Genomic DNA, 27,132 nt, shown 5'->3' on the forward strand with positions numbered 1-27,132 from the left:
TACTTTGTGTTTGTTTCAACTCGTTTGGTGTTCAATCCAGTAGAGATACGGATGTTTGGTTTGTCGTTCATTTTTAAATTTAATGTTTAAATAAAAATAATAAAAAATTCGCAAGTTTTATTCTGTGCCAGAATAAAAAAAAAAGCATCTACCATCTTGACAAAAATATTCACACCAACGTAAGGAAAAACTCCTTTGAATTCTTTACGGACCTTTGACCTTGGCCTTAGAACCTTTGGCACAATTCTCTCTATTTCGGTGTTGGTAACCGTTACGTGTGCACACACAATAGTAATCGCTTATCGTGTGGCCACTCCGCCCTATTGAGGGCCAGAAGGTCGCGGCCAATCAATGGAAGTCAAGGTCACAACAGCCGGGAGAGTGGGGGAATGTGAAAGGTTATTAAATATTGTCGGCTTTGGATCAAGAAGGACCAATGGTCGCGTCGGAACGATTCGGGAAATTAGATTTTTTACTGGACGACATAAACCGAGATTGGAGTGTTGCTTTTGTTCCGCAAAATTGAGCCGCGCCGGTCGGAAGTTTTGATTTGATTCTTGTTTATTTGCTTAACAATTTCTTGAGTTTATGATCTGACTAGCTTTTGCCTGCGTTTTCTGCGGTGCGCGGAGCACAGCCAGTATAGTAGTTTCCTATGGATATAGACATTTTCAGTACTTCTAGATTTTGTGTGTGTGAAAATTCATGACGATAAGTGATGTAGATATAGCATGAAGGAAACAAACACACTTTTTCATACATACGTAAAGTCACGTCTATATCCCTAGCGAGGTAGACAGAGCCAACAGTCTCGAACAGACTAAAAGTCACGTTCAGCTGTATGGCTTCATGATGCAATTGAGATTCAAATTTTTATTTACTTTATTTTTATAAATATTAGTGTGGAACTGTATGATATCCGAAAATTTCTTTGGAAATAATATGTTAGGTTAGCTTAAATCTAAATCAGTTGCGGTTGAAATACCTCGGCCTTGCGGTTCTGCGTTCGTTAGCAGCGATCTATTTTCGATGCGCATTGTTACGTATGCGGGGACTAGGATTCCATAATTTTATAGAATTCTGCAATTTCTTAGGACACAAATTTTATGCATTACCTTAAAAAAGAAGATATTTATCAACTGAATTAATACATACATAAAATCACGCCTCTTTCCCGGAGGGGTGGCAGAGACTACCTCTTTCCACTTCCAATTAATAAACCTGTAAAAAAATTCATCCACATTCATAACTCTCTTTATGCAAGCTCGGCGGTTTTGGGTACTCTTGACCTGAGCCTTTACCAGGACGTCCTTAATTTGATCAAGATACTAATAATAATTGATACTGAATTAATATGAATAAAGATATTTTCATAAAGTCTTCAAAACATCACTCGTACAATGGTCGTGAACATAATTTTTAATTAAATATGCTTACTTTCAAATGTTTCAGTTTAATTTTGTAAAATCTTCACGATCCCGTTTTAGTTTGTGTTGCCAAATATTCCTTTTATGGCAGTGCAGTGACCACTTCAATAGTTTATTTGTTTTTGACGGCTCGTATCTCGTAAACCAGTGAAATGCGACTGTCTGGCTTGTGAACAAACTTTGGGATTTGATTGCACATTCATTTTGTTAAAAAAATAATAATATCTAAGTAAAATATTATAGTTGTAAGACTAGGTTACGCAGACCTGACGTGAGGCCATTTGAATAAAAAACCAGGGAATATAATTATCTGGTAAACATAGAATTCAGAGTAATCTATTGTTCCGAATTTTATACAGAGGTCGTAAAATACGCACATACATATAAACTGTAACAGAATAAGGCGCACATTTTGACAACTGGATTTGTAACCATTATCCAATTTGGATAAGCTTCCCTTGAAAAGGTTTCGTTGTTCAGATGAGAGGACCCTTTGTATGAAAACCTAATTTACACACGCCAGGGTCTGGGTCAGAGTTGTGCCTCTGTTTCTTCTCCAGAAAGGTGTGGACGTAATCGGCATCCAATGCCAAGAAAGGATGATGATTGTGAGGGCACAATATTAGCAACCAAAAGGTTTCGCTTTTGGCAATTCGAATAAATTCAACCTTTGCAAATTATGCATACTTCTCCACGTTCTAGCAAAAGGCCAGGTCAAGAGTGCCCGAAACCGACGGGCTTACCAGTTATTCAATTTAAAAATAACAATAACTAGTCTTTAATTGCTTGGTCGGCGAGGCTCGTAAATCTAGAACCTTCTTCTTGGCGGACCAAGTAACGAACAAGATATTAAATGAAGCCACACACAGGCATTAACTCTAAGCTTGTCGCAATAAAACTGCCCCTTATTCACTGTTACGCAATAATGGAGCTGAAGTCTATTAAGAAAACATTGCATTTAATAATATAACTAATTGTTACAATCCAAGACAAATTGATAATGCGTATTTTTTTATTTGTTATCGATGATAGAATGTAGAGTTTCGATGAGACATCTCAAGTAAAAATTAATATGTATTGATTACTCCGATCAACTGATGAATTACGTCATTCCCATGAAAAGGAATAGAAAGATTGACAGCGGAGAACACACAAAGTTGAAAGAGCAATATCATCATTATCATCGCAGTATGAAATAATGAACCAACGGAAGTCTTCCTGAGAACTTTATCAGACAACTTTCGGACTTCGAATCGGAGACATATTGGTATACAGGAGTTGAGAATTTAGGATATCATGATAAAAGAGGGCGGAGAAAGTATGAAATAAATTTACCATTAAGTTTCCCCTCGAACACGGCCTTGACAAAGAGAAAGAGTTCATGACACAAATTTATAAAAAATGTTTCTTAAAACTAACATAAAGAATAGGTTATATTTAAACGGCCTTGTGTTTTACTGTCTTCCTTATGCCAAATCTGGGTTTAAGGACCTGAGGCTCACAGGAGGATTAGGATACGAAACATTATTATAAACAGAAATAAACTTCAAAGCTTTGTGTCTCATCACTCAACACCCAACAACTAGAATGAACACGTGTAGTGGACAATTAGACCATTATTCAAAATGGAGGCGTGAGAAGACATGTCGCCTTTGCCACAAGGTCACTCCAGAAAGTTATTGAACAGAGTGACGTCTGAGTGTTTAAAAACTCGAGAAACTTCTGCCACTGGATTGTTTTTTTTTTAAGGTAGAAGTTACTCTTAGACCCGTGATTGGTATTATATTTTATGATTTCATTTGACAAATAAATAAATGGATGACAAGGAAACATAGACAGAACATCCACCAGTAGAATGTATACAATAATGCAATGTGTTAGGCATAGATATGTTGCGAAGACTGAGTGATAGACTTTACATATTGTTTTTAATTTCGGACGAAATCCTACGTCTGTGACGAAATCTGTTCGACCTTGACTCTGAATATCGTTATTCTTATCTCACATATCTGATAATGTTGTGAGCCGTGGAGAAAGCAAGTGGTGCCTCATTGTTTGTTAAGTACTTTTAGTCCATTGTTAATGTTTGATTCATAATTAATTGAGCAATTCAGGGGAAGGAAAATTGTAAGAATAAGGGTAATTTATATTTTGCTTGAGACCACACTTAAATTATAATTTTCTAGGAAAATCTAAAAATGTATAAAAACAAAAAAGAGAGTTCGTTTAAACGTTAAAATGTATTTCTTAATGGCATTCTATATTTAACAAAACATTAAAAGCGATATCGTAAAAGGTTGTCTAAAAATATTATTTAAACATCGAAATGAGAAGAAGAGTATACTAGATAATAGATCAGTTTATTTAAAAATTCAGAAAGGCATGATGCTGGAACATTTTAAAAACTCATGTGCTCTTATCTTACCTGAATATTAAAAACTACGGAATATGCACAGACATCGTAAAAACATTTTATCTGCACTTTTACAGATTCCAGCTAGACAAGTAATTTACGTGCAGGAAGCTTAGCTACGTATTGTCTACACCAGACAGTTTTTTCAGCGTCTGGCTTCATCACGTACTACCTACCCCCCGTGGAGAGTGCGGTACCTCCAGGGCTGCCAGACTATACTAAAATTATGGACTTGTTTTTAAATGATGGGTGGTAACTTAACGAAATTAAATGTTATCTAAAAACTTTTAACCCATCAATTTCAAACTCCCCGTAACGCGTAATGTAAATCATCAGCCCCTCCTAAAATAGGGAGAGTAATACTGAACTAAAAGGACACCGTAGAGATTTTAGGCGACTAAGGGATAGGCTTGTAAACTTAGGGGATTCTTTTAGGCGATGGGCTAGCAACCCGACACTATTTGAATCTCAATTCCATCATTAAGCCAAACAGCTGAACGTGGCCTATCAGTCTTTTCAAGACTGTTGGCTCTGTCTACCCCGTAAGGGATAAAGACGTGATCATATGTATGTATGTAGAGATTTTGTAGGGAGTCAAGAAAGGGTGCGCTGTTAAAGAGGAAACGCGTGAGCAGCGCACTCCCCCCATAATTCGGCTCGTATGACCTAAAGGTTGGTAGATCTATGGGTGGTGGTAGGATAGTCCCCGTAATTAGTTTCCTTGTGAATCCGAATATCGACCTGGTTACCCTATGTGCATAGCAAAAACTTTTATAGTTCTACCTGACTGACACTTCATCAAGTTTTATACACAGTTAAGTAGGTGTATGAATTGATCACATAAATTGTATCATTTGGCTGATGGATGTAACGTATACTTACTTACTTTTGTTTTATTTACTCCTATTTTTAAGTGGCAACTTATTTTTTTATTCAAAATCTATGTACCTATTTCAATAAATATTTTAAAATAGGCGCCGACTGAATATTATAAATACTGATTTGCAATGCAAACAAATTGCCTTTTGGGTTTTTGTAGGAGTTTGTAACTTTTGGCGTAAAATTTCTTTTCTAGATAAAGAAAATTGATGTTTTTTGGTGTGTAAGTATGCTGTTCTTAATCGCACAAGATAATGCTTATTTTTTGGTATGCACAAATTTTACTTACTTAATAGTGTCGTTCCACTTAAATTTTAATTGAAATGTCTACTTATATAAAACGAAGATAGCTCTGTTTGTATTGTGGGACATACATATATTTTATTCAAATTAGAATTCCTGTACTTGAAAGGTGCACTTAATTAAATTGTCAGCTACACGGGCATCTGTTTTCCATTTTACAAAATTCCACACGTTACAACCCTCAACCTTTGGCAATAAATTATAGTGTCCCGAATGTAACCGGGAATGGTATAGCCAGGCCGGTTATTTATTGCCCACTATCGGTTCCCGGATTCATACGATTGTAAACTATTCACAAAAGATTTTTATGTGAGTAAGAGTTTGTAAGCGAAGTGTTTTAGGTGAATGCAAAAGGTTTTATGTATTATCTCATAAGACTCATCACGATCTCTTCCTGGAAATCTGGCACTTTAAGTAAGTTCGAGATGTGTTTAAAAGTTACTTATTCAAAATTTCTACAATATTATTTTTAAAATATTCAAGTCATAGACATCAAGACCCAGGCCAGTAAGAAAAAGTAAGGTTTTTATCATGCCCTGGCCGGGATTCCGAGATTAGAATCCTTTGAATTTCAAATGATTAATTACAATTTGATGTAATTTGGCCAAAGTTTTATGAAATAGGACGAAAACACACAATTGGATGCGCGAATTACATACTTTAGTGGTTTATCATAGGCATACTAATCGACGTGATAAACTAATGAAGCAATAACAATTTATTTAATAGATATAGATGGTAGGTACTTTTTGATAAGAATGTCGTTCCCGGCGTTTCCTTTGTGTGGATCGGAAAGCCTCCATCCCGGAAAATTGATTTCCGCCGGCGCCCGCTCGTTGTAGGTGGCGCTAGTAGCGCTATTGTTTGCGCGGGAAAGCTAACGAGATATGTATCGGGCGCGAATTGCGTCCTGTGTGTTTGTTTATTTGGATTTATAATAAGGGTTGGTTTATAATAAATTAGTATGGATTTTTGATAAAAAGTAATATAAATTTTTTCGCAACCTCTCATAGATTCTCTATGCTATAAAGCTGTAAAGTCACAAACATAATACGTCTTTGTCCATTACGACAGACTGATAGCCATTCATAAGCCGTTTAGCAGTCTTAAAGAGAATGATAGGCCATGATCAGCTGTTTCACTTTATAATAGAATTGAGATTCAAATAGTGACAGGTTGCTAGCCCATCGCCTAAAATAAGAATCCCAAGTTTATAAGCCTATAATATCTTTATTTTCTAATTATATTGTTAAACAATCCACTGAGTTTTATTTGACTTTACCACATCAAGATTCAAACTGAACCAACATATATGTATGTAGATTAAAATAATGGTTTATACTAAAATATTTCAAGTTCAATACCAAGGCTTGTTTTGTTCAGTAAGACGTATAGATGTAGTCTATAAATATCTGTGCTAACACAAGCTGACCGTCTGTTTGTTCTGTTTCAGGTAAGACATGCGCGCTGCAACGTGCCCAAGTTGATTCACCTTATCTCGTATGTGGTGTTATAATGATATTGTCAGGTCGACAGCAGACACTTGAGATGGTAAATACTAGATACGTGGATTAAATAAATCTTCTTTAGAACTATCAAAAATATTTGAGAGAAATATTGGATGTGCCGTGTGGTTTCCGGCACTTTATAATAGAACAACTCCATATTTTTACCAAGTATGTCGTAAAAGGCGACTAAGCATAAACCTTTAAAATTGGGATTCCTCTTGTAGGAGATGGGCTAGCAACGTGTCACTATTATAATCTCAATTCCATCATGAACATGCTGAACGGGGTCTTTCAGTCTCTTCGAGCCTGTTGGCTCTGTTTACCCGGCAAGGGGTATCGACGTGACTATGTGTATGAATGTAAAAAAAAAACGCACAATCAAAATCCATTGCATGTGCGGGGAAGAGTGGAAATGTTTTAAGATCGCTATCTTGAAGCCCCAAAAATAGCGGGCATTCTATATTTGGACACAGATAAAGCTTTATTCATCCTTTCTCTTCAAAAAGTTCCTTCTGCAAAAACAAAAGCATTTTGCAAGGAAATTAAAAAAAACACATGTTGCACAATATAGGAATCATCTTTCATGTTGGACACTAGTATTATTGCATTTGATTTCTTAAACTGATTTTAAGCTTTCACGTTGCATTGTACTATTTATAAATAATACATACATATGATCCCGACTATATCCCTTGCGGGGCAGACAGAGCCAACAGTCTTGAAAAGACTGGTAGGCCACGTTCAGCTGCTTGGCTTAATGATAGAATTGAGACTCAAATAGTGGCAGGTTGATAGCCTATCGCCGAAAAGAAGAATTGCCAGTTTTAAGGCTATCCCTTAGTCGCCTTTCATCGACGACATCCATGGGAAAGAGATGGAGTGGTCCTATTCTTTTTTATATTGACGCCGGAAACTACTAACACTACATGATGTATGTATGTATGTAACTCGTGAGTAGATCTTCGGTACATTGTTGTATCAAACATTATCTTCTAGCGTTAGTGCTGGTTGCGTCAGCACATTTCTGGAGTTTTTTTTTAAACTTTTACGTGGAATTTGTGATATCTGCATGTTAGTTCCAAAACCTGTTTCTTTAATTGATATTTCCTAATGACTTACTCGTCTCATCACACTTTACACCATAACATAACGTCACATTAACGGTAAAAACTGACGAAGACCATTTAACTGTTAACAATTGACAGTTTCAAGAAAACAACAGCGCTATAGGTACGTTACAAGTCATCAAGTCCAATCGGTACTGCGATTCAAACCGGACACACTACATTGACACGGTCAGGGTGACCATTGTGATAACTGAATCACCGGCACCGAGCCGCAAATCGGTGGTCGCTGACGTCAAAACGTGACTGACTGATCAGAATAAGGTGAAGGAAGCCGACATTGGTCAATGATAGAGAAGAAAATCGAGTTTATAAATAAATAGCTGTGCCCGCGACTTCGTCCGCGTGGAATAGTTATTTTGGCCTTCATTCAAGCCCTCAAGGATGAATAATTTTCCCCGTTTTATTCACATTTTCCATTATTTCTCCTTATGGTTGCAGCATGATGTTATATAGCCTAAAGCCTTCCTCAATAAATGGTCTATTCAATACAACAAGAATTTTTCAATTCGATAAAGTAGTTCCTGAGATCGTTCAAACAAACAATCTCTTCAGCTTTATAATATAGGTACTCAAGATGGTTAAAGAATTAATCCTCGTACGTAAATCCCGAAAAATAAATCACCCATTTCATTTTGTGTATAAATATGATAAACAAGGTTTACGGTTGCATTTTAAGATTTATTTGTCACTTAGCCGACCAATGTGAATAAGTGAGGTATTCTATGAAAGTGGGGCGTGCGAGTGGAGTCGCGGTATCTCGCTAGTGCGCTATTATAATAGGCAAGAGACGGTGGGAAATGAGGGAAACACATTGTTTAAGTCGAGAATCTAGAGCACTGCGTACGAAACGAAGGTACTCATAGAATTTGTCAATATGTATGTACAATTTGGCACACTTATTATATTTTTATATCTTATACGGGTAGACAGAGCCAACAGTCTTGAAAAGACTGATAGGCCACGTTCAGCTATTTGGCTTAATGATTGAGATTCGAATAGTGACAGGTTGCTAGCCCATCGCCCAAAAAAAGGATTTCAAGTTTGTAAGCCTATCCCTTAGTCGCCTTTTACGAAATCCATGAGAAAGAGATAAAGTGGTCTTTTTTGTATTGGTGCCGGGAACCACACGGTACCACTTTATTCCTCATACTTAGACCGTACAGTTACAAGAGACCATGTCAAGTTATCACTGCATTTATTCATGTTTTTTGATGTAGACAATGCGCATTCGTCCACGATTTAGATTAAAGAGATCTATATTTGTAAATTGACGTCCGGTGAAAATGCTACAGTGTATTTTGTTCCGCCGCTTCTTAACATGCGCTTTGGAAGCGGTAGTAGTTATAATTAGATTTAAGTGATGTGACGTCAATAAGTGATACCTTGTATGCTATTTTGAAAATAAATCTATTCTAATCTGTTCTGGATGGATTGAGATTCTGATAGTGATAGATGTCCCATTGATTTAAACAAGAATCCTAACTTTTTAAGCCTTTAGTTGGATAAATTTTTAAAGAATGTTGGTCTTAATACTTTCAATTTATAATAAGGCTTTATTTGGTGATGAACGCTTTTGCAAATGCATGAAATTTGACAAAAATGTCGTGTCACCGTTTATCTCACATTGCGCAACTCCTACTGACCCGATTTTGATTCGAGTGGCGAATATTGATAACTGAATATAGATGCTATCTCGCGATCGCGATCTAAAATTAAATAAATAAATAAATATATATGGGACAAATTACACAGATCGAGTTAGCCTCGAAGTTCGAGACTTGTGTTACGAGATACTAACTCAACGATACTATATTTTATAATAAATACTTATATAAATAAACATCCAAAACCCAGGCCAATCAGAAAAAGTTCATTTCTCATCATGCCCTGGCCGGGATTCGAACCCGGGACCTCCGGTGTCACAGACAAGCGTACTACCGCTGCGCCACACGGGCCGTTAAATAAACACACATATCACGTCAATGTCTAATAAGGGATAGACAGAGTTATTAGTCACAAGACACAGGCATAAGACGAACCAACAGAAGCCAAAACGAAACTCGCCCAATGTAAAAGCATGACTCACCCAATCCAGGATCCATGGTCAAAGATATACGCCGGGCTCCTCTCCAGAGTGGTCAGGATGCAACCGGGACTTAAGCCAGTAGGAAGATTTTCAAACGAGCAATACATAAAGATGTTTATCACATTTTGCACGGAATAAAGCGATTATTATGTTACCTGTACCCCGTGACAATCGAGCTACAATCCAATTGCCAATTTTCCCGGATATTTCTCCATTTTTCCGACAAATTACATTGACTCGAGACTAGACTAGATATGGGTCAAACGGCCCTTATCGGCCACCTCTGTATCATAGTATCACATCACATCATATCATTCCAATACTTACTCAGTACCGCGCCAAACGTCGTCGCGTGCGCACGTAATGTGACCTGCGCAGGAACACTGCTACTCGTATCAGCTGATTGTCAATCGTTTGTTTTTGTTTGTGATCTCAGTGTTGTGTAGTGGTAACCAATAAGATGGGGCAGGTTTTCGGGACCAATTCACATCAAGGGGAACAGAGGCACATTGCCACGAAAGATATTGGTATGTTTTTGCATATTTAATAATGAAGGGAAAGGCTTATAAACTTGGGATTCCTCTTGTAGGCGATCGGCTAGCAACCTGTCACTATTTGAATCTCAATTTCATCACTAAGCCATACAGCTGAACTTGGCTTTTCAGTATTTACGAGACTGTCCGAGACTCTGTCTAATCAGTAATTGATGAAGACGTGATCATATGTACATATGTTTGCGTGGATTTATATTTTGATAAAAACATTTCAAGATAAATTTATTGAAGTATAGAAATGGATGGACTAGTAGATTGTGGTGTTTACTTTCCTTGTTTTCAACTTTAGTGTCAAACATGTTGCTATCTGAAAGTGATTACCTAATCTTTATGATGCGCTGCGTGCAACTGCAAAATAATGCATTACAGAAAGGTATACGACATAATCGTTTAACTATCGAAATTATTTAAACTTAGCCTGTATGTCAGCACTCACCAAGTGATGTTAGATTTTTTTAAACATGTATTGATTAGTTTGACCCGGCGTTTCACTCTCGTGGAATTCCAGAATACAAACATATTATTTCATCCTTATGCCCCGCTCAGTAGACAGAGTCAACAGTCTTTTTGTCAACAGATTTGATTTGATTTGATTCTTGGATGATGGAATTTAATTATTCCTAGTAAAATAGTAGCCTAATCACTCCTGAAAGTGCAAATTTTAAAAATAGTGCCAATGTTTATGCGTTGCAAACAAATAAACTAATATTTTCGCTTTGTATATTATTAAGGATGGAATTGTGGACTGGTGTAACTACCGGTTAGGAAGGCGGAGCGGTGACCTGCCTACAAGGCTAAAGAGGCCTTACCTATGTGCCAACTATCAATCGACTTGAAGTGCAAATCATTTTATAAAAAAAACTAGCTGTGCCTGCGACTTCGTCCGCGTGAAATAGTTATTAACGTTGTTAGATGATCATATAATGGCATGATATTCCATATGGATGACAGTATCGATCTTAAATATGAACTTCATCAAACAACTGTCACTTGTGTACTCGTGAATTTTTAATCTTTTTTTATTATTGTAAAAATTATTTAAGTCTTCTGTTTTATTTTTTAATTTTATCTTAACAATATTATTTCAATCTTTTTTAAATTTAATTTTTTTAGAAATCAATTTATTCAACAAAAGATTTAATATGTTTTTTTAGGTTTGATACATTCATTTGCTGTCAAAAACCACAAGACACACCATGTAATTTCATTTCTGTAATCTTCAATTTGTGGGAGACAAACACATGCATTAGACTTACAACTGATTTATGTTATGTAAACAGAATTATTAGTAGATGCTAATGTTTGGTTTCTCGCGAGAATTATTATCTAAACTAATACCATCTCATTAGGAACCTACTCGAAATGAAGTCTCCATTTCTAAGTTCATTTACATATATTGTGATATGATACATTTTGAGACACAAACCTGAAATGCTTAGGTTTTTCAACATCACTCTTGCTTTCCTGTTTTTTATATTTTACGTTATATCAAAAGTTACTCAAGTATAATTTCACTGTCCTAGACAAGTAATAATTTAAACCATGAAAGAAAAGAAATCATGAATACAAAAAAGAACTAAATCGCCTAAAGGAAGAATCCCAGGTTTATAAGCCTATCCCTTAGTCGCCTTTTACGACATCCATGCGAACGAGATGGAGTGGTCCTATTCTTTTTTTAATTGGTGCTGGGAATCACACATTTGGGACTGATATACATATATTCATATAGCAAAATTCTACTTGTTAATATTATTAACTAGAAAATTAATATAGTTTAAGACCGTGGCAACCAACAAACAAACTTACATACATAAAATCACGCCTTTTTCCCGGAAGGTTAAGAGACTACATCTTTCCACTTGCCACGATCCCTGCATATTTCTTTCATTTCATTCACATTCATAAATCTCTTCTTCTCGGCGGTTTCGGGTACTCTTGACTTGACCCTTTGCCAGGACGTCTTTAATTTGATCAAGATGACAAACATTCTCAATATGCATCTGAAGGTAAGTAGTGATGTGTTAATCACTTGTTTGCTCTTGAAATTATCAGTAGTGCGCGATAGCTTGACAGTAAAAATGGCGTAGGTCAAAATGCATTATCGTTAATTATAATATTGTTTGCTTCGATTGATTTTAAATGCGTAAATGAATTAGTAAATGTGCCACATTATCAGAAAACCAATATGGTTTCATTGTAATTAGAAATCACTTACAAACATACTTTCTACTAATTTGTATTAAAAAAAAATTACCAAGGCTGTTGATGTCACGTTAAAATGCTAACTTTATGTTTGACTAGAGGCCGCCCGCGACTTCGTCCGCATGGAAACCCTATCAATCCCGCGGGAACTCTGGGATAAAAAGTAGCCTATGTGTTATTCTGGGTCTTCAGCTACCTACATACCAAATTTCATGGTAATCGGTTCAGTAGTTTTTGCGTGAAAGAGTAACAAACATCCATACATCCATACAAACTTTCGCCTTTATAATAGTAGTAGGATTTTAGAGCGATAGGTTCGTCAATTATCAGGTGGATATGATCAAAGTGTAAACAAGTATATCTATAAATACATACATGCATACATACATATGGTCACGTCTATATACCTTGTGGGGTAGACAGAGCCAACAGTCTTGAAAAGACTGATAGGCCACGCTCAGCTATTTGGCTTAATAATACGAGTAGAATTGTGATTCAAATAGTGACAGGTTGCTAGCACGTCGACTAAAAGAAGAATCCCAAGTTTATAAGCCTATCCCTTTATCGCCTTTTACAACATCCATGGGAACGAGATGGAGTGGTGTCCTTTTCTTTTTTTTATTGGTGCCAGGAATCACACAGCACATAACACAGCCATAACAATCTTCTGCAAAAGTCGGTCAAAGGCACAATGTTATCAGTGATGTAATCATCGCTGACTCAAACAAGATCAACCTTGACCGCAGCTGAATATTACGCTATGGGTACTTTATTAGGCTTCATTCACGAGTACGAGGTAAACCCACCTACATTGTAAATTTTGTTGGCTTTTTAGTTAGTAAACTAAACTATAAAGTGCCGTGTGGTTCCCGGCACCAGTACAAAAAAGAATAGGACTACTCCATCTCTTTCCCAAATATAGATACGAGTATATACCATATTACTCGTATATTCAAATAAATTTATTTAGTTTGACCCCACTTAAAGGTCTCTGTCAGATCCAATGGTTGACTGGTAGATAATGCTTCTAGCATTAAGTCCGCCAATTCATTTGTATTTTGTGCTATGAAGTTTAAATAAATAAATAAATATATTTACTACATTGCACTAAACATACATATATGATGCAATAGTTAAGACAATCAAGTTCAATATAAATCGTAATACTTTACAGTCCCAAAAATACGCAGTACGCGTATCTTCTAGAACAAAACAATCTGTTATCGTGATGGATTAACGTGGATAGATTACGAGAAATGTCTGAGATACACACACAATAACATTATTGTGGTAGGCAGAGACTACTTCCTACCATTTGCCACAACCCCGGCACATTACTTCAGATTACATCAGAAAAATTTCCATAAATTCTGTGCCGTGTGGTTTTCGGCACCATTAGAAAAGAAAGAATAGGACCACTCCACCTTTTTCCCATGGATGTCGTAAAAGGCGACTAAGGCATAGGCTTATAAACTTGGAATTCTTCTTTTAGGCGACAGACTAGCAACCTGGCACTATTTGAATCTCAATTCTATCATTAAGTCAAACAGCTAAACGTAGCCTATCAGTCTTTTTAAGACTGTTGGCTCTGTCTACCCTGGAAGGGATATGGACGTGATTATATGTGATTATATGTATGTAAGTAATTCCGTGTCTTCCTTTACCCGTGGGATTTTCGGGAAATCCTCCCTGAATGCATCCCTACACCGCATGTCAATTGAGATTGAGCTGACCTCAAAATATTGTCCTTTGACGGGATCAACAAAATGCATGAGCAAAATGTTCAGGGACTATCTAGTTAATATACATATATATAGTCAAGTCTATATTTCTTGCGGGGTAGACAGAGTTAACAACTTGAGTTGAGCCAGTTTTGAAAATACTGACTTTAAATTTATAACATAATATTCAGTCCAGCCCCTGTAGTATTGCACGCGCGACGCCGTTTTTATCGCGCGAAGAAACAATCGCTGTCCCGTTTCCCGTCATAATAAAAAACGAAACAGCGATAGTTTCTCGCGCGATTAAGACGACTTCGCGCGTGCCCTTCTAAAGAGGGCAGGTGTACATAAAGACGCTTGAGCATATTTAGTCCCACGCTAATGTAAATATAGAGTTAACATTTATTACATCCATACTTACATAAAAATCACGCCTCTTTCCCGGAGGGGTAGGCAGAGACTACCTCTTTCCAGTTGCCACGATCTCTGCATACTTCCTTCGCGTCATTCACATTCATAACTCTCTTCATGCAAGCTCGGTTTCGGGTACTCTTGATCTGACTCTATACCAGGACGTCCTTAATTTGATCAAGATACGTTCGTCTTTCCACTCCAACCTTTCCCTCCACACTCTCCCTGTAGATCTGCTTAGTCAACCTGCTTTCATTCCACATGACCAAACCATCTTAACATACCCTTTTCTATTTCTGTATAACATTTATTTACTCATAGTATTAGTACTAATTAGATGGTACATACAAACAGTCTATGGAACTTTTGTGGGTGATTTAACCGAGCTAGAGCGAATGCGTTTAACCTTTGTATCCAATAGGTATAGGATATATACGTATACTTTTGTATAGTTATTTACAGTCTTTGAATGTTGCCTGATAATTAAAAAGCATTTCAATTACTAAAACGTTGTGTTACGAGTATTATTCTCCAGAAACTCAAATATAAGACAATGTAAAACTGAAAAGTTGACACAATTTTATGCAAAAATTTACTGATTGGAAATCAACCAACCTTGAAAGCGTGACAACAATTTCACAATTATTAGCATCGATTTATTAATTATAATATAACATAATTTGTGGCATCTACGTAATGCGACATAATTTATGCAGTAGGTACAATTTCAATACCTTCATTGCGCGCGTACGTGGATTAAAATAATGATGATCAAACAATATTTTTTCTATCAAACGCAATTACGGTAAAAGCTTTCGATGTTACATTAGATAAAGTGTTTGCACTAGATCCACTCGATGTAACAGTAGCGAGTGAAGCAAACCCATAAAATTCAACAGTTCACTTGCGCGCAGACAACAAGAGGGCAACTGAGTCTGGTCTAGCTTACAGCCTTCCTTAAATGTGTGGCCACGGAAACAGAGGTTCTGAAACCACAAAAGCCTGTCTCAAATTATTAAAAAGCGTTGAAGGTTTTTATGGATAACAAATTCTAAAATGTTAAAAAACAATCTAATATAGTCTTTTATAAACACAAATTACATATTTAGTATCATTTGTAGGTAAAACTTGTAACATATCGGTTAGTGAACTGTAGTTCAAAAATAAGATTTTATTTTTAATTTTTTTTATATTTAACCAGATAATATCGTCTGCGTATTTCTTCTTGACGGCTTTATGGCGTAGCGTTAACGCTCATGGCATTGAACCCACAGTCTTCGGAACAACAAGGAAGCTTTTTTGGTGCTGTCTCAATCAGTGCTGCTGTTATGTCACATGTGTCACTTATATTTGTTTATTCATCTCAACTGTTTAAGTTGATTAAAGAACGTAACTTTTTTTGTATTTTTAAGTTTTTAAGCATTGCCTCTATGTGGTGCTTTAGATGAGTTTTTTTTTATTTTTGTTATGTTGCTGATTGCATATAAAAAATGATCTTTTTAAGTTATTGCGTAGCTTCGTGGCCCAACGTTTACAGCCTTGCAGTCAGTGGAGCATTCAGTGAATGTATTCGATTCTCATTGTATTTAAACCTATTTCGAAATGCAGGAACATAAAGTCAAGTACTAACAAAAGACGTTTCAAGTATGTGGCTTGAAAGACCACAATATTTTACGGAGTCTCTTTTGCTTCATTTGTTTTATTGGCTAGACTATTTTCAGTTCTATTGGTTGGTGGTGGGCCAAGAAACATTGGTATTTTAACTACATACATACATACATATGACTCTTTCCCGTTAGAGGTTGGGGTCTCCAAGATATCTGCTTATATCTTATGTTTCATCCACATACATACATACATATGGTCACGTCCATATCCCTGGCAGGGTAGACAGAGCCAACAGTTTTAAAAAGACTGAATGGCCACGTTCAGCTATTTGGCTTAATGATATAATTGAGATTCGAATAGTGACAGGTTGCTAGCCCAACGCCTAAAAAAGAATCCCAAGTTTGTAAGCCTATCCCTTAGTCGCCTTTTACGACATCTATGGGAAAGAGATGGATTGGTCCTATTCTTTTTTGTATTGGTGCCGGGAACCACACGGCACAGCACATCATCCACATTCATCAGTTATGTTAGATCATCTTTACTCATGGGTACTCTTGGTTTAGGCCGCCTAGGTCTTCTCCGTCTTTGAGTAAGTATTTTTAATTCATTATCACTTTATCTTTATATGAATTAATCTAAGATGGCGTCTCGCACTTATGAATTTATGATATCATCATTGCAATTATGTTATTAAGATAGTAGCAACTTAGTCATTGCCGGAAATGCTCCGATGATGACTGATGACAGCATTTGGATAACCGCCTTTAATGATGACAGTCAGTGTTTGGTTTTGAGGTGATTCACTTCTTTTATGTTCTCGTAAATAATGAAACTATGTTTATTCTGGTCCACAACCATTTTGATAAGAGTTTAATACAAACAGTCTTATGATGATGGAGGAAACCTGCACATTCAGGCAACTGAAAGTGTAACCATGATTGATCCAATATGGATCAGGTTTACCTGAAAATGTTGCGGAGGTCAAATGTAAAAGAAGTCGCTTCGTGTAAAAACCTGATTCACCCAATCCAGGATCCACGGTCAAAGGCATACCCCAGGCTTCTTCTTGTTAAATTCAGCTAGATATCTCACGCAGCTCCGCTTGCCTAAAATTAAAATCTCGTTCATTTTCATCAGTGCTGCCAAATTTTACCTTTCATGTACCAGTAGTGGCTGTACGTCTTTTGTCAGTCAGTCACTCTGTTTTTTTATGTTCCTACCTAATGTGTCCTGATAATCTTGCAGGTGGAGTTAAGTCCTCCATTATTACAGTTGTTATTAACATATCAGAGACAACATTATTTCTACTTGCCATTAGTATATATTTTTTTTTCCCTTCATCTACATTCATGCCGTGTGTTTATGTGGTTCCCGACACTAAAGAATAGGACTACTCCATCTCTTTCTCATGGATATCGTAAAAGGCGACTAAGGGAAAGGCTAATAAACTTGGAATTTCTACTTGTAGGCGATGGGGTATCAACCTGTGACTATTTGAATCTCGATTCCATAATAAAGACATAAAGCTGAACGTGGCCATTCGGTCTTTTTGAGATTGTTGGCTATTGCTCTCTCTCTACCCCGCAAGGGATATAAACGTGGTAATATAAATTTATGTATACCTATATCTTCATTCATCGCTCTCTTCTTGCAAGTTTGTGTTATATTTTTTCATAATTTGTTATCGTTTGTTAACACTCATTGTGTGACATCACAATGGAAATTTAATGAATACACCCAATTCGTACACTTGTACTCAAAGCATGATTAATTGCCTGATTGGCTATAAATCTTCAGGTAATTTGCGTATTGGTTCGGATGTCAGAACCGCGTTCTAAGCACAATGACCAATTTAAGTAAATGTGCTCCAGACCTTGACAATGACTCGACACGTTGATCTATTTTCGTTTAGTATATAGATTAAAAGCAATTTAATTACGTTAAAGTTTTGTTACGAAACATTTAAATGTTAATAAAAACATCAGATTGTAGTATAAAAATACGGATTTCATATAATTTTTGGATGGGATAAGTAAGCTATCTTCGAAAAGATAACATATAATCACGTTTATATCCCATGCGGGATAGACGGAGCCAACAGTCAGTCATCTAAAGACTGAAGAGCCACGTTCAGCTGTTTGGCTTAATGATAAAATTGAGATTCAAATAGTGACAGGTTTCTAGCTCATCGCCTAAAAGAGGAATCCCAAGTATAAGCCTATCCCTTAATCGTATTTTACGACATCCATGGGATAGAGATGGAGTGGTCCTATTCTTTTTTCTACTAGTGCCGGGAACCACACGGCACATAAATTGTGCACTGAAGAATTTACCGGTTCCATAATGTTTACTTTCAAAAGTTACTAAAGCAATCATCTTATAATGAAATACTGAGTGACACTTCACCATAACGAGAAATAGGCTTGTACAAAATGATGTTTACAACGTAAGTCATTAATTTGATCATCATCATCTTCCTATCGTTAGTCCCGGTTGCGTCCTCACCTCACTGGGGAGGATCCCGAGGTGCGCGTATAAACATAAACACGATTCTCGAATTAAAATCAGATTCTTATATTCAACTTCATGTAATCCCTTCTTATTTACAATAAATTACAGGTTTTCTTTGTCTAATCACATTGTTTGATTTGAAACGGCCACATATGTATTTGCAAGTAGCAGGCTGTCGCCGCCGATGAAACATTATCGGACACTGTCAGGCGGTTTGTGTTTTGCAATGTGAGGTGTGCTCGGCCGAGCGCGAGACCTGACACTGGTTGTTCGGGCGCTGGTCGCTACACTCACCTTTCTGTTCATAAGGTACATGTACTTACAATTGTGGTTTCATTCACAAGAACACACAAAAATTGTGTCGTATTTCTTGTGGGTCGTTTAATTGTGGAGAATTTCTTTATTCGTGCTATTATATCTCATATTTGATCAAGATACTACGTCCTGGTAAAGGGTCAGGTCAAAAATACCCGAAACCGCCGAGCTTGCATGAAGAGAGTTATGAATGTGGATGAAGCGAAGGAAGTATGCAGAGATCGTGGCAAGTAGAAAGAGGTAGTCTCTGCCTACCCCTCCGGGAAAGAGGCGTGATTTTATTTTATGTATATCTCATATCTTGGTGAACGAGTTTTTAAATAAATCCGATCGGATGTTAAGTGAAAGTTATGATTTTAGTGGTTTTACAAACCTCAGTTTCTAAAATGCAAATTTTCTTTTTTATCGTGGTACTTAGGCCACGGATAGGCCATATAGAATGATTCTATTACTTAACGTACATTTTAAGAGAAGCATATTAATGTTTTTCTTGTTTTGAAGAAAACATCTCATTTTCTTTAAAACCATCTGCTGTCGGCTAGTTTCGGCGGCTGTCGGCCTCAGAACAAACACACACACAGCTGGATCAACAAACTTATTGAACCACTGTCGTGTACGTAACAGTTTGCCAATACTCCTCAAAATGTTATGTGGAACGTTGTTCGAGAAAATTACTGTTACTAATATTTATACATATATATGTATATACCGGCCGGCCTACACCATGTATAAGCTGATCTTATACACTAAAATTTTTTGGATTATGAATAAATAATAAAATATAATGTATGTACATATATAGTTGTAATATATATAGATATATTACTAATTAGTTCCAGCTATGAGTACAATACACCCGCGTAAAACAAAATATCATATATAAGTTCCGACCCCGTGGGAATTATTGGATTTAAAAATATTATAAATGGGTATCTCTTGGATAGGCATGTAATATCTTCCTTCATCTTCATCGTCACTTACCATCTAGTAAGACGGAAGGAAAATGCCTAATCCAATACTGAATAAAAAAATTATCCTCTCTTAGTTGCGTATTTTAATTTATTGTTGCCTACCGCTGACCCCAAGTTTTGACGCAAACTATTGCAAATAGGAACGCGTATGTGTGTACGAGTTCGATCCTCGACTAAGGTGGAAAATTCTTGTCTATCTGGTCTTTTTATCGATTTCCGAGGTCAAAGTTGGTGTGCAAACTCTTCAGACTTATGTTGTTATTCATTCGCGCGACACCAAAAACTATCGTTGTTTCGCTTTTTTTTTATGTCGTGAAACGGGACAGCGATAGTTTTTCGCGCGATAAATGCGGCGTCGCGCGTGCTCTGCTGCGGGGGCTAAAGGTGACATTGATGACTTTGTGTCTGTTTGTATGTTTGCCTTCATCTGGGTGCATTTATACGACAGAATCGCCACTTATCGCGATCTGCATACACATGTCATGTGTCTGTTGACGCCTTGTCTGGTTCATAATTCATGAAAACAGAATTACTTTGTCTCCATAAACAATATAAATGCCATATTTTACTTGAATCTATAAGAGTGATGTGAAGCTGTAAAGCTATCAGATAAATCTAGGATTCAGAATGTTCTATCCCCTATCTTATTTATTTATGTACACAAAATTATATACAGGACCATAATTAATACAGTAATTGTAGTACAAAGATGCTACTTATTTCAATAGGAATCTCTTCCAGTAGACCCGTGAGAGGAGATATGAATATTGGAGCGGTATGGCGTGTTTCGTTGTTGTTGTTATCGTTTAACATATATATTTAACTTAACATACATGCTTATACTTATATAAATATACTATACATACGTACATAAATATACTATCTTTATTAAGGTTATGATGAAAAACTAAATTTTTCTTATTGCTTTGAACCATGGATGTTCATTTATTTTGTATATTTGTATCGTTGACTAGCTGTGCCCGCGACTTCGTCCGCGTGGAATAGTTATTTTGGGCATCATATTTATTTTTGCGAACATCCTCCTCGGCTTTATCAATTATAGCTGCTAATTGTTATGCGACTTGGCGACGACTTGGCCCACATCATTACCCGCGACGGAACGGAGACCGTATAGTGAGATGAGAGGCCTTTGCCCAGTAGTGGGATCTTACAGGCCAGTAGTGGATACTTTACTTTAAAATAGTAATAAGGGCAATCGAAAGATGCGGGGTGAGGGGGCGGGGGGCGGGGGCGGGGGTCAGGCGGTCACGCGTATTAGAAAGAACGCTGGTTCGCCGTATTAAATGTTTCGCTGCAAATTGCTTATAACGACTATATCTCAAAACCTATTCGTCTGATTTATATACTGTAAATGGCAATTTTAGTCTACATGAAAAGCCGAAAGTAATAAACATATTTATTTGGATAAGGATTAATACTGAATTAAAGAAAATTGGTTTCAAAATAACTTATGTTTATAATGAAAAAAAAATCTTAAAAAATGAACATAAAAGTGGTTATTGTAAGTAAACCTTAAGAGATAGATATATGCTCTCGCGGACTTTTTTGTGGCAAAAAATGAGTACTTCACATCTTTAGTACATTGTTTTACTATATCTTTGTTGGTTTGCGCAGCGTTCGCGTGGAAAGCTCGCAGATGGCCGACTCATTCAACTTTCACCGTTATTGTTGATGTTTCCCGTAGGAAATCCGGGATAAAATGTAGCCTATAGCCTTCCTCGATAAATAGACTATCTAACAGTGAAAGAATTATTTAAATCGGTTCAGTAGTTTCTGAGATTAGCGCGTTTAAACAAACAAACAAACAAAACAAACTCTTCAGCTTTATAATATTAGTATAGATTTACGCAGATCTTGAAATAACATTGGGATTAGATCAATCTGTGTGATTTGTACTAAAACTTATATTTTTGGTCAGATCGGATTTTAATGTTAAATGGAATACATACTATCATTTTAGCAGATTCTGACTGCATCTGAACTGACTCACTCACTGCATCGAACAAAGACACGTTTTGCAATGGGACCAAAATACCCTGGTTTAATTTAACCCGGTGCGGACAAAGAGGTTGTTATTTTAATTAACAGCGAGTGGAATTTCCTCTCGCGTGTGGTTATGCCACGTCTACTGCCTTTTAATACAAGACCGATGAAAAAGTAGTAATTTCTTTAGAATTTCTTTAGGTTTATTTACAACGTATGTCTTTAACTTGATCATCATCATCTTCCTATCGTTAGTCCCGATTAAACATAAACATAAACACGATTCTCGAATTAAAATCAGGTTCTTATATTCAACTTCATACATGAAATCCCATCCTTACTTATTCATACTAAATGACAGGTTTTCATAACATTTTTCTTCAATATGTATCCAATCCCTTACAGACAGAGGCAAAACGACTTGAAAAGACTGATAAGGCCACGTTCAGCTGTAATGGTTTTCATCAAATTATTTACTGTAGTGAATAATTGTATTAATGATTTATAATTTTTTGTTTCAGGTATGTAATTTAATCTGCTGCCAATCCTCCAGTTCGGCAAAATCTGGTTTGTAAAACAAATGGCAAAAAAATAGATTCCTGTTTTTGCAGGTTTACCACATATGATATTTTATTATTACATTGGTGCCGTGTGGTTCCCGGCACTAGTACATAAAAAAGAATAGGACCACTCCATCTCTTTCCTATGGATGTCGTAAAAGGCGACTAAGGGGTAGGCTTACAAACTTGGGATTCTTTTTTTAGGCGATGGGCTAGCAACCTGTCTCTATTTTAATGTCAATTCTATCATTAAGCCAAATAGCTGAGCATGGCCTATCTGTCTTTTCAAGACTGCTGGCTCTGTCTACCCCACAAGGGATATAGACGTGACCATATGTATGAATTATTATTACAATTAAAACATTGCCATCGTTTGACGCGTAAACTCCAGCTTATGGCATTAACTTAAGGTTAATTAAAACTGCGCACTGACTGAGCTCGTAACGCCGGCCTTGCGCGTCGGCATCCAATTTGCTGATTCCGGAAAATGTACATTTTTAACAAGATTAACCGGACTTATGGCTGATATGAAATTTGAAAGGTATGGATAGGATCTGTAAACAAATTTTTTTAATTCGTGGTGCAACAAAATCGATTCATTCGTTAATGAGTTATTCACAATTTTGTAAAAAATAAATGCGTTCGCGACGTCCAAGTTCGTGGCGTACTTGTATATTTTGGGGTTAAGTTCTTCTGTATAATCTGTTTATACCATTGAAGGAAACATGAGACACGTGTGTCGACCGCGCCCGAAGCCCTGCGTTACGGTCAGGGTGAAGGCCGAAGGCCGAGCCCCAAATATTATACATGCATACATATGGTCACGTCTATATCCCTTGTGGGGTAGACAGAGCCAATAGTCTTGAAAAGACTGATAGGCCACGCTCAGCTATTTGGCTTTATGATAGAATTAAGATTCAAATAGTAACAGGTTGATAGCCCATCGCCTAATAAAAGAATACTAAGTTTGTAAGCCTATCCCTTAGTCGCCTTTTACGACATCCATAGGAAAGAGATGGACTGGTCCTATTCTTTTTTGCACTGGTGCCGGGAACCACACGGCACAAATATTATAAGTAAACAAAAAAGCTATCTAAGTCTCTTACACGTGACTTCATTTCCTTGTGTTTATAAATCTTACTATGCCCACGCTCTTTGTAATATTTTCGTGATTGCTTTCTTAAATTATAAGTCAAGAAGTCATTTAAATATTTATGTGAAAGAAAAATGGGTTATAACTAATTGGGAACTAACATTTAATTGGACAGTTGGATTTGGAGTTGGATGCGTTCCCTGCAAAGATCGCGAGGTCAGACGGGAGTCGCTTTGTAAAACCTGAAATGCCCATTTGAGTACCGTGGCTCACCCCGGGAGAGGTCAAGATGCAACCGGGACTAGCGCATTTTAAAAGGAATAATCTTCACGCCCTTCAACCGTTTTATGTTATATCCAAAAACTCTGACACTGCCCTTACTGACAATAACATGATTGGGGGTGACTGCCCCTCGGTACAAAGACTGTAATGTCAACAGCATGAATTAGGTTCGGTGATAACATATCACAATCTATGTTAATTCCGCCATTACGATTGTTGTTTTGACGTCGTGATAACAGGCTCGTTTTTGGACGGTAAGTGATCATATCTATGATACTACTACACCCATTTTGTATAATTATTATTTTTTTTAAAGATCTTTGCTAATATCTTGAAATAATAATTAATAAAGTCTACCAGATCATTGGGCCATTCAGCTAGGCGTGGTCATTCAGTTTCTTAGAGACTGTTGGTTCTGTAAAGATACGGCTTGCCTCGTGGCGAAGTCACAGATATATAAAACCCTTAATTGTCAAGTCAATCTCAATTTGTGCTGAAACGTTGTAATATGTTGTAAAATATTTTCTATAACATATTAAGTACAACTTTAATATTTTTCTTTCCTGTCTACCCCGTAAGTTATATGGACGAGTTATGTTTGCTAGGATGAATTTTTAATCGTCAAGGAAATTGTCATAACGTCTCTGTTTGATGAAATTGACTGGATTTCGGTTCCAACTAAATCATGAAAAAACTATTTTACTCTCCCATACAAATTGATTGGTCTTACTATGGAAAGGAAGTAAATTTTTCCTCCAATTTCCTCGCTTTTACCATCAATTTTTACGGAGATCCATCTTGTTTCATCGTTAAAACATATATATATATATATATGGACCAACCAATTTGGTTGAGAGAGTAGTAATTTTTTTCCAATTTTAGTCAAAACATTCTGTGCAAATTCCTTCACGAATAGCAATTTACAATTTGCCCTGTACATGTAAGTCCACCAGCTGTCTCGATCTATGGTCCACAAAAAGATAAATGTATCCACGTAAACATAATCTGTGACGTAGCTACATATCAGTGTCTATTGCGTATTTACTCGCCTATCTGTGCGGAATAGGTTTCTGCGCAGTTCAGTCTCGGTAACAGGTTTGAGTACTATATAGTACTAGTACTATATAATATGTCTAGCAACTCGGCTGTAGTATAGGTGGGTTGGGTAGCCACTGTTATTTGATTTTCGAATTCAAATTCAAATTCAAAATTCGAATTCAAAATTTTAATTAATTATTATAAGATACTTCATATCGCTTAATAATTGTCAAATCATTACTTAACTCATTACAAATAAATTACTTAAAACTAAGTTTACTGCCGCTTCCAAGGCGTCAGAGCAGAAGAAGCGGTAACAAACTGAACTGCAGCATTTTCTTCAACAACGTCAACTTTACAAATATAAATATATTCACAGAGAAATGGTAATAGTGCGTGATAACTGCATTTTTGAATCTGTCTACCCCGTCAGGGATTAAGAAATCCTATATGTCTGTGTGTGTAGAGAAAAATGTAAAGCAATAGACAAAGAAATTTTGCGGCCATGACAGTGCAGTGGCGAACGCGACGAGACTCCGATATAAATGGGCGCAGGTTCGATGACTGCTGACGTGCGCCCGCGCAGCCGCTCACCTTGGCCAGTGCATTTGTGATGCATTTTGCAAACTGTGGCGAAATGTATGAAATGTCCGTGTATAATTTTTACTGCAATCGTGTTTGAAGATAACAAATTATTGATAATATTTTAGCCATGAGCTTGGTTTCCCTAAATGGAAAAAATCTTCCAAAACATATCCAACATTGGAACATGGTTACGTCACTATCAAGGAAATTATACTTGCATAAAATCATTGTATACTGCATGAACTGATGGACAATATAGGCGTGAAGTAGAAATATAACACACACACGCACACACACACAAAATCACGTCTATATTCCTTGCGACGTAGACAGAGCCGACAGTCTTAAAATAATGAAAGGCCACGTTCAGCTGTATTGCATAAATATAATATAACCTGCAAAGCCGCCATCGTGAGGATGCGCGTGGGCAAGTGTGTGTTAAACACGACGATTACATTAAACACAGTTATCCGTAATGATTCTGATGTCACCTGTAATTATATGGCAGGTTATGCAACGGATGCAACACAGTGCTCGTCATTGTGAGAGATACATACATACATACATATGGTCACGTCTATATCCCTTGCGGGGTAGACAGAGCCAACAACTTGAAAAGACTGAATGGCCACGTTGAGCTTTTTGGCTTAATGTTAGAATTGAGATTCAAATATTGACAGGTTGCTAGCCCATCGCCTAAAAAAGAATCCCAAGTTTGTAAGCCTATTCCTTAGTCGCCTTTTACAAAATCCATGGGAAAGAGATGCGAGTGGTCCTATTCTTTTTTGAATTATATAACGTACGGTATGGGTAAAACAGGCTGTTTCTTACACTAATTGACTTCCGGCTGACCTCCGTAACCTTCGCAGTCATCCAGTTGTCTGGATGTGTAGGATTCCTCACGATGGTTTCCGTCACCGTAAGAGCATTAATAAGATCTATTTATCTATACTTCACTACATAGTATAAAACAAAGTAGCTATTTTAGTCTGTTTGCTTAAATCTTTAAAATTACGCAACGAATTTTGATGCGGTTTTTTGTAACAGGTAGAGCGATTCAAGAGGAAGGTTTTTATGTATTATAACATTTATAATTTTGCACCCGTGCGAAGCCGGGGCGGGTCGCTAGTATTTTATAAAGCTGAAGAGTTTGGTTGTTTGAACGCGCTAATCTCAGGAACTACTAGTTTGAATTGAAAAATAATTTTTGCGTTGAATAGATCATTTATCGAGGAAGGCTTTAGGCTATATAACATCACGCTGCAACTGTAAGGAACAAAGAAATAATGGAATATGTGAAAAAAAACGGGGCAAATTATTTATCCTTGAGGGCTTCAATGAGGCCCAAAATAACTATTCCACGCGGACTAAGTTGCGGGCACAGCTCATATAAATCATAGGTATATTACACGGTAGGGTTAGAAGGTTTGCGACACGCTTTTTATTCGGACAGTTTAATCGTCTGACCGCAACATTTAATTAACACTTCTGCCAACCGTTCTTGAATCGTGGGTGTGACATTACCAAATCGAAA

General features: G+C 36.7%; 1 protein-coding gene across 3 annotated transcripts in view; it reads left to right on the forward strand.

The window, feature by feature from the left end:
• Nucleotides 1–27,132, forward strand: part of LOC106133655 (E3 ubiquitin-protein ligase znrf2) — a 92,764-nt gene that overhangs the window by 14,069 nt on the left and 51,563 nt on the right. The window contains exon 1 of one of the 3 annotated variants that reach the window (XM_060946448.1): nucleotides 10,061–10,270. The exons of the other annotated variants lie outside the window; for them this stretch is intronic. Within the exon in view, the coding sequence (XP_060802431.1) occupies nucleotides 10,204–10,270 (67 nt within the window). The 5' untranslated portion in view covers nucleotides 10,061–10,203. Of the gene's footprint in view, nucleotides 1–10,060; nucleotides 10,271–27,132 lie in introns of those variants that run through there. 3 annotated transcript variants of the gene reach the window in all.

Source organism: Amyelois transitella, chromosome 11, assembly GCF_032362555.1.
Source record: "Amyelois transitella isolate CPQ chromosome 11, ilAmyTran1.1, whole genome shotgun sequence".
Classification (NCBI taxonomy): Eukaryota; Metazoa; Arthropoda; class Insecta; order Lepidoptera; family Pyralidae; genus Amyelois; species Amyelois transitella.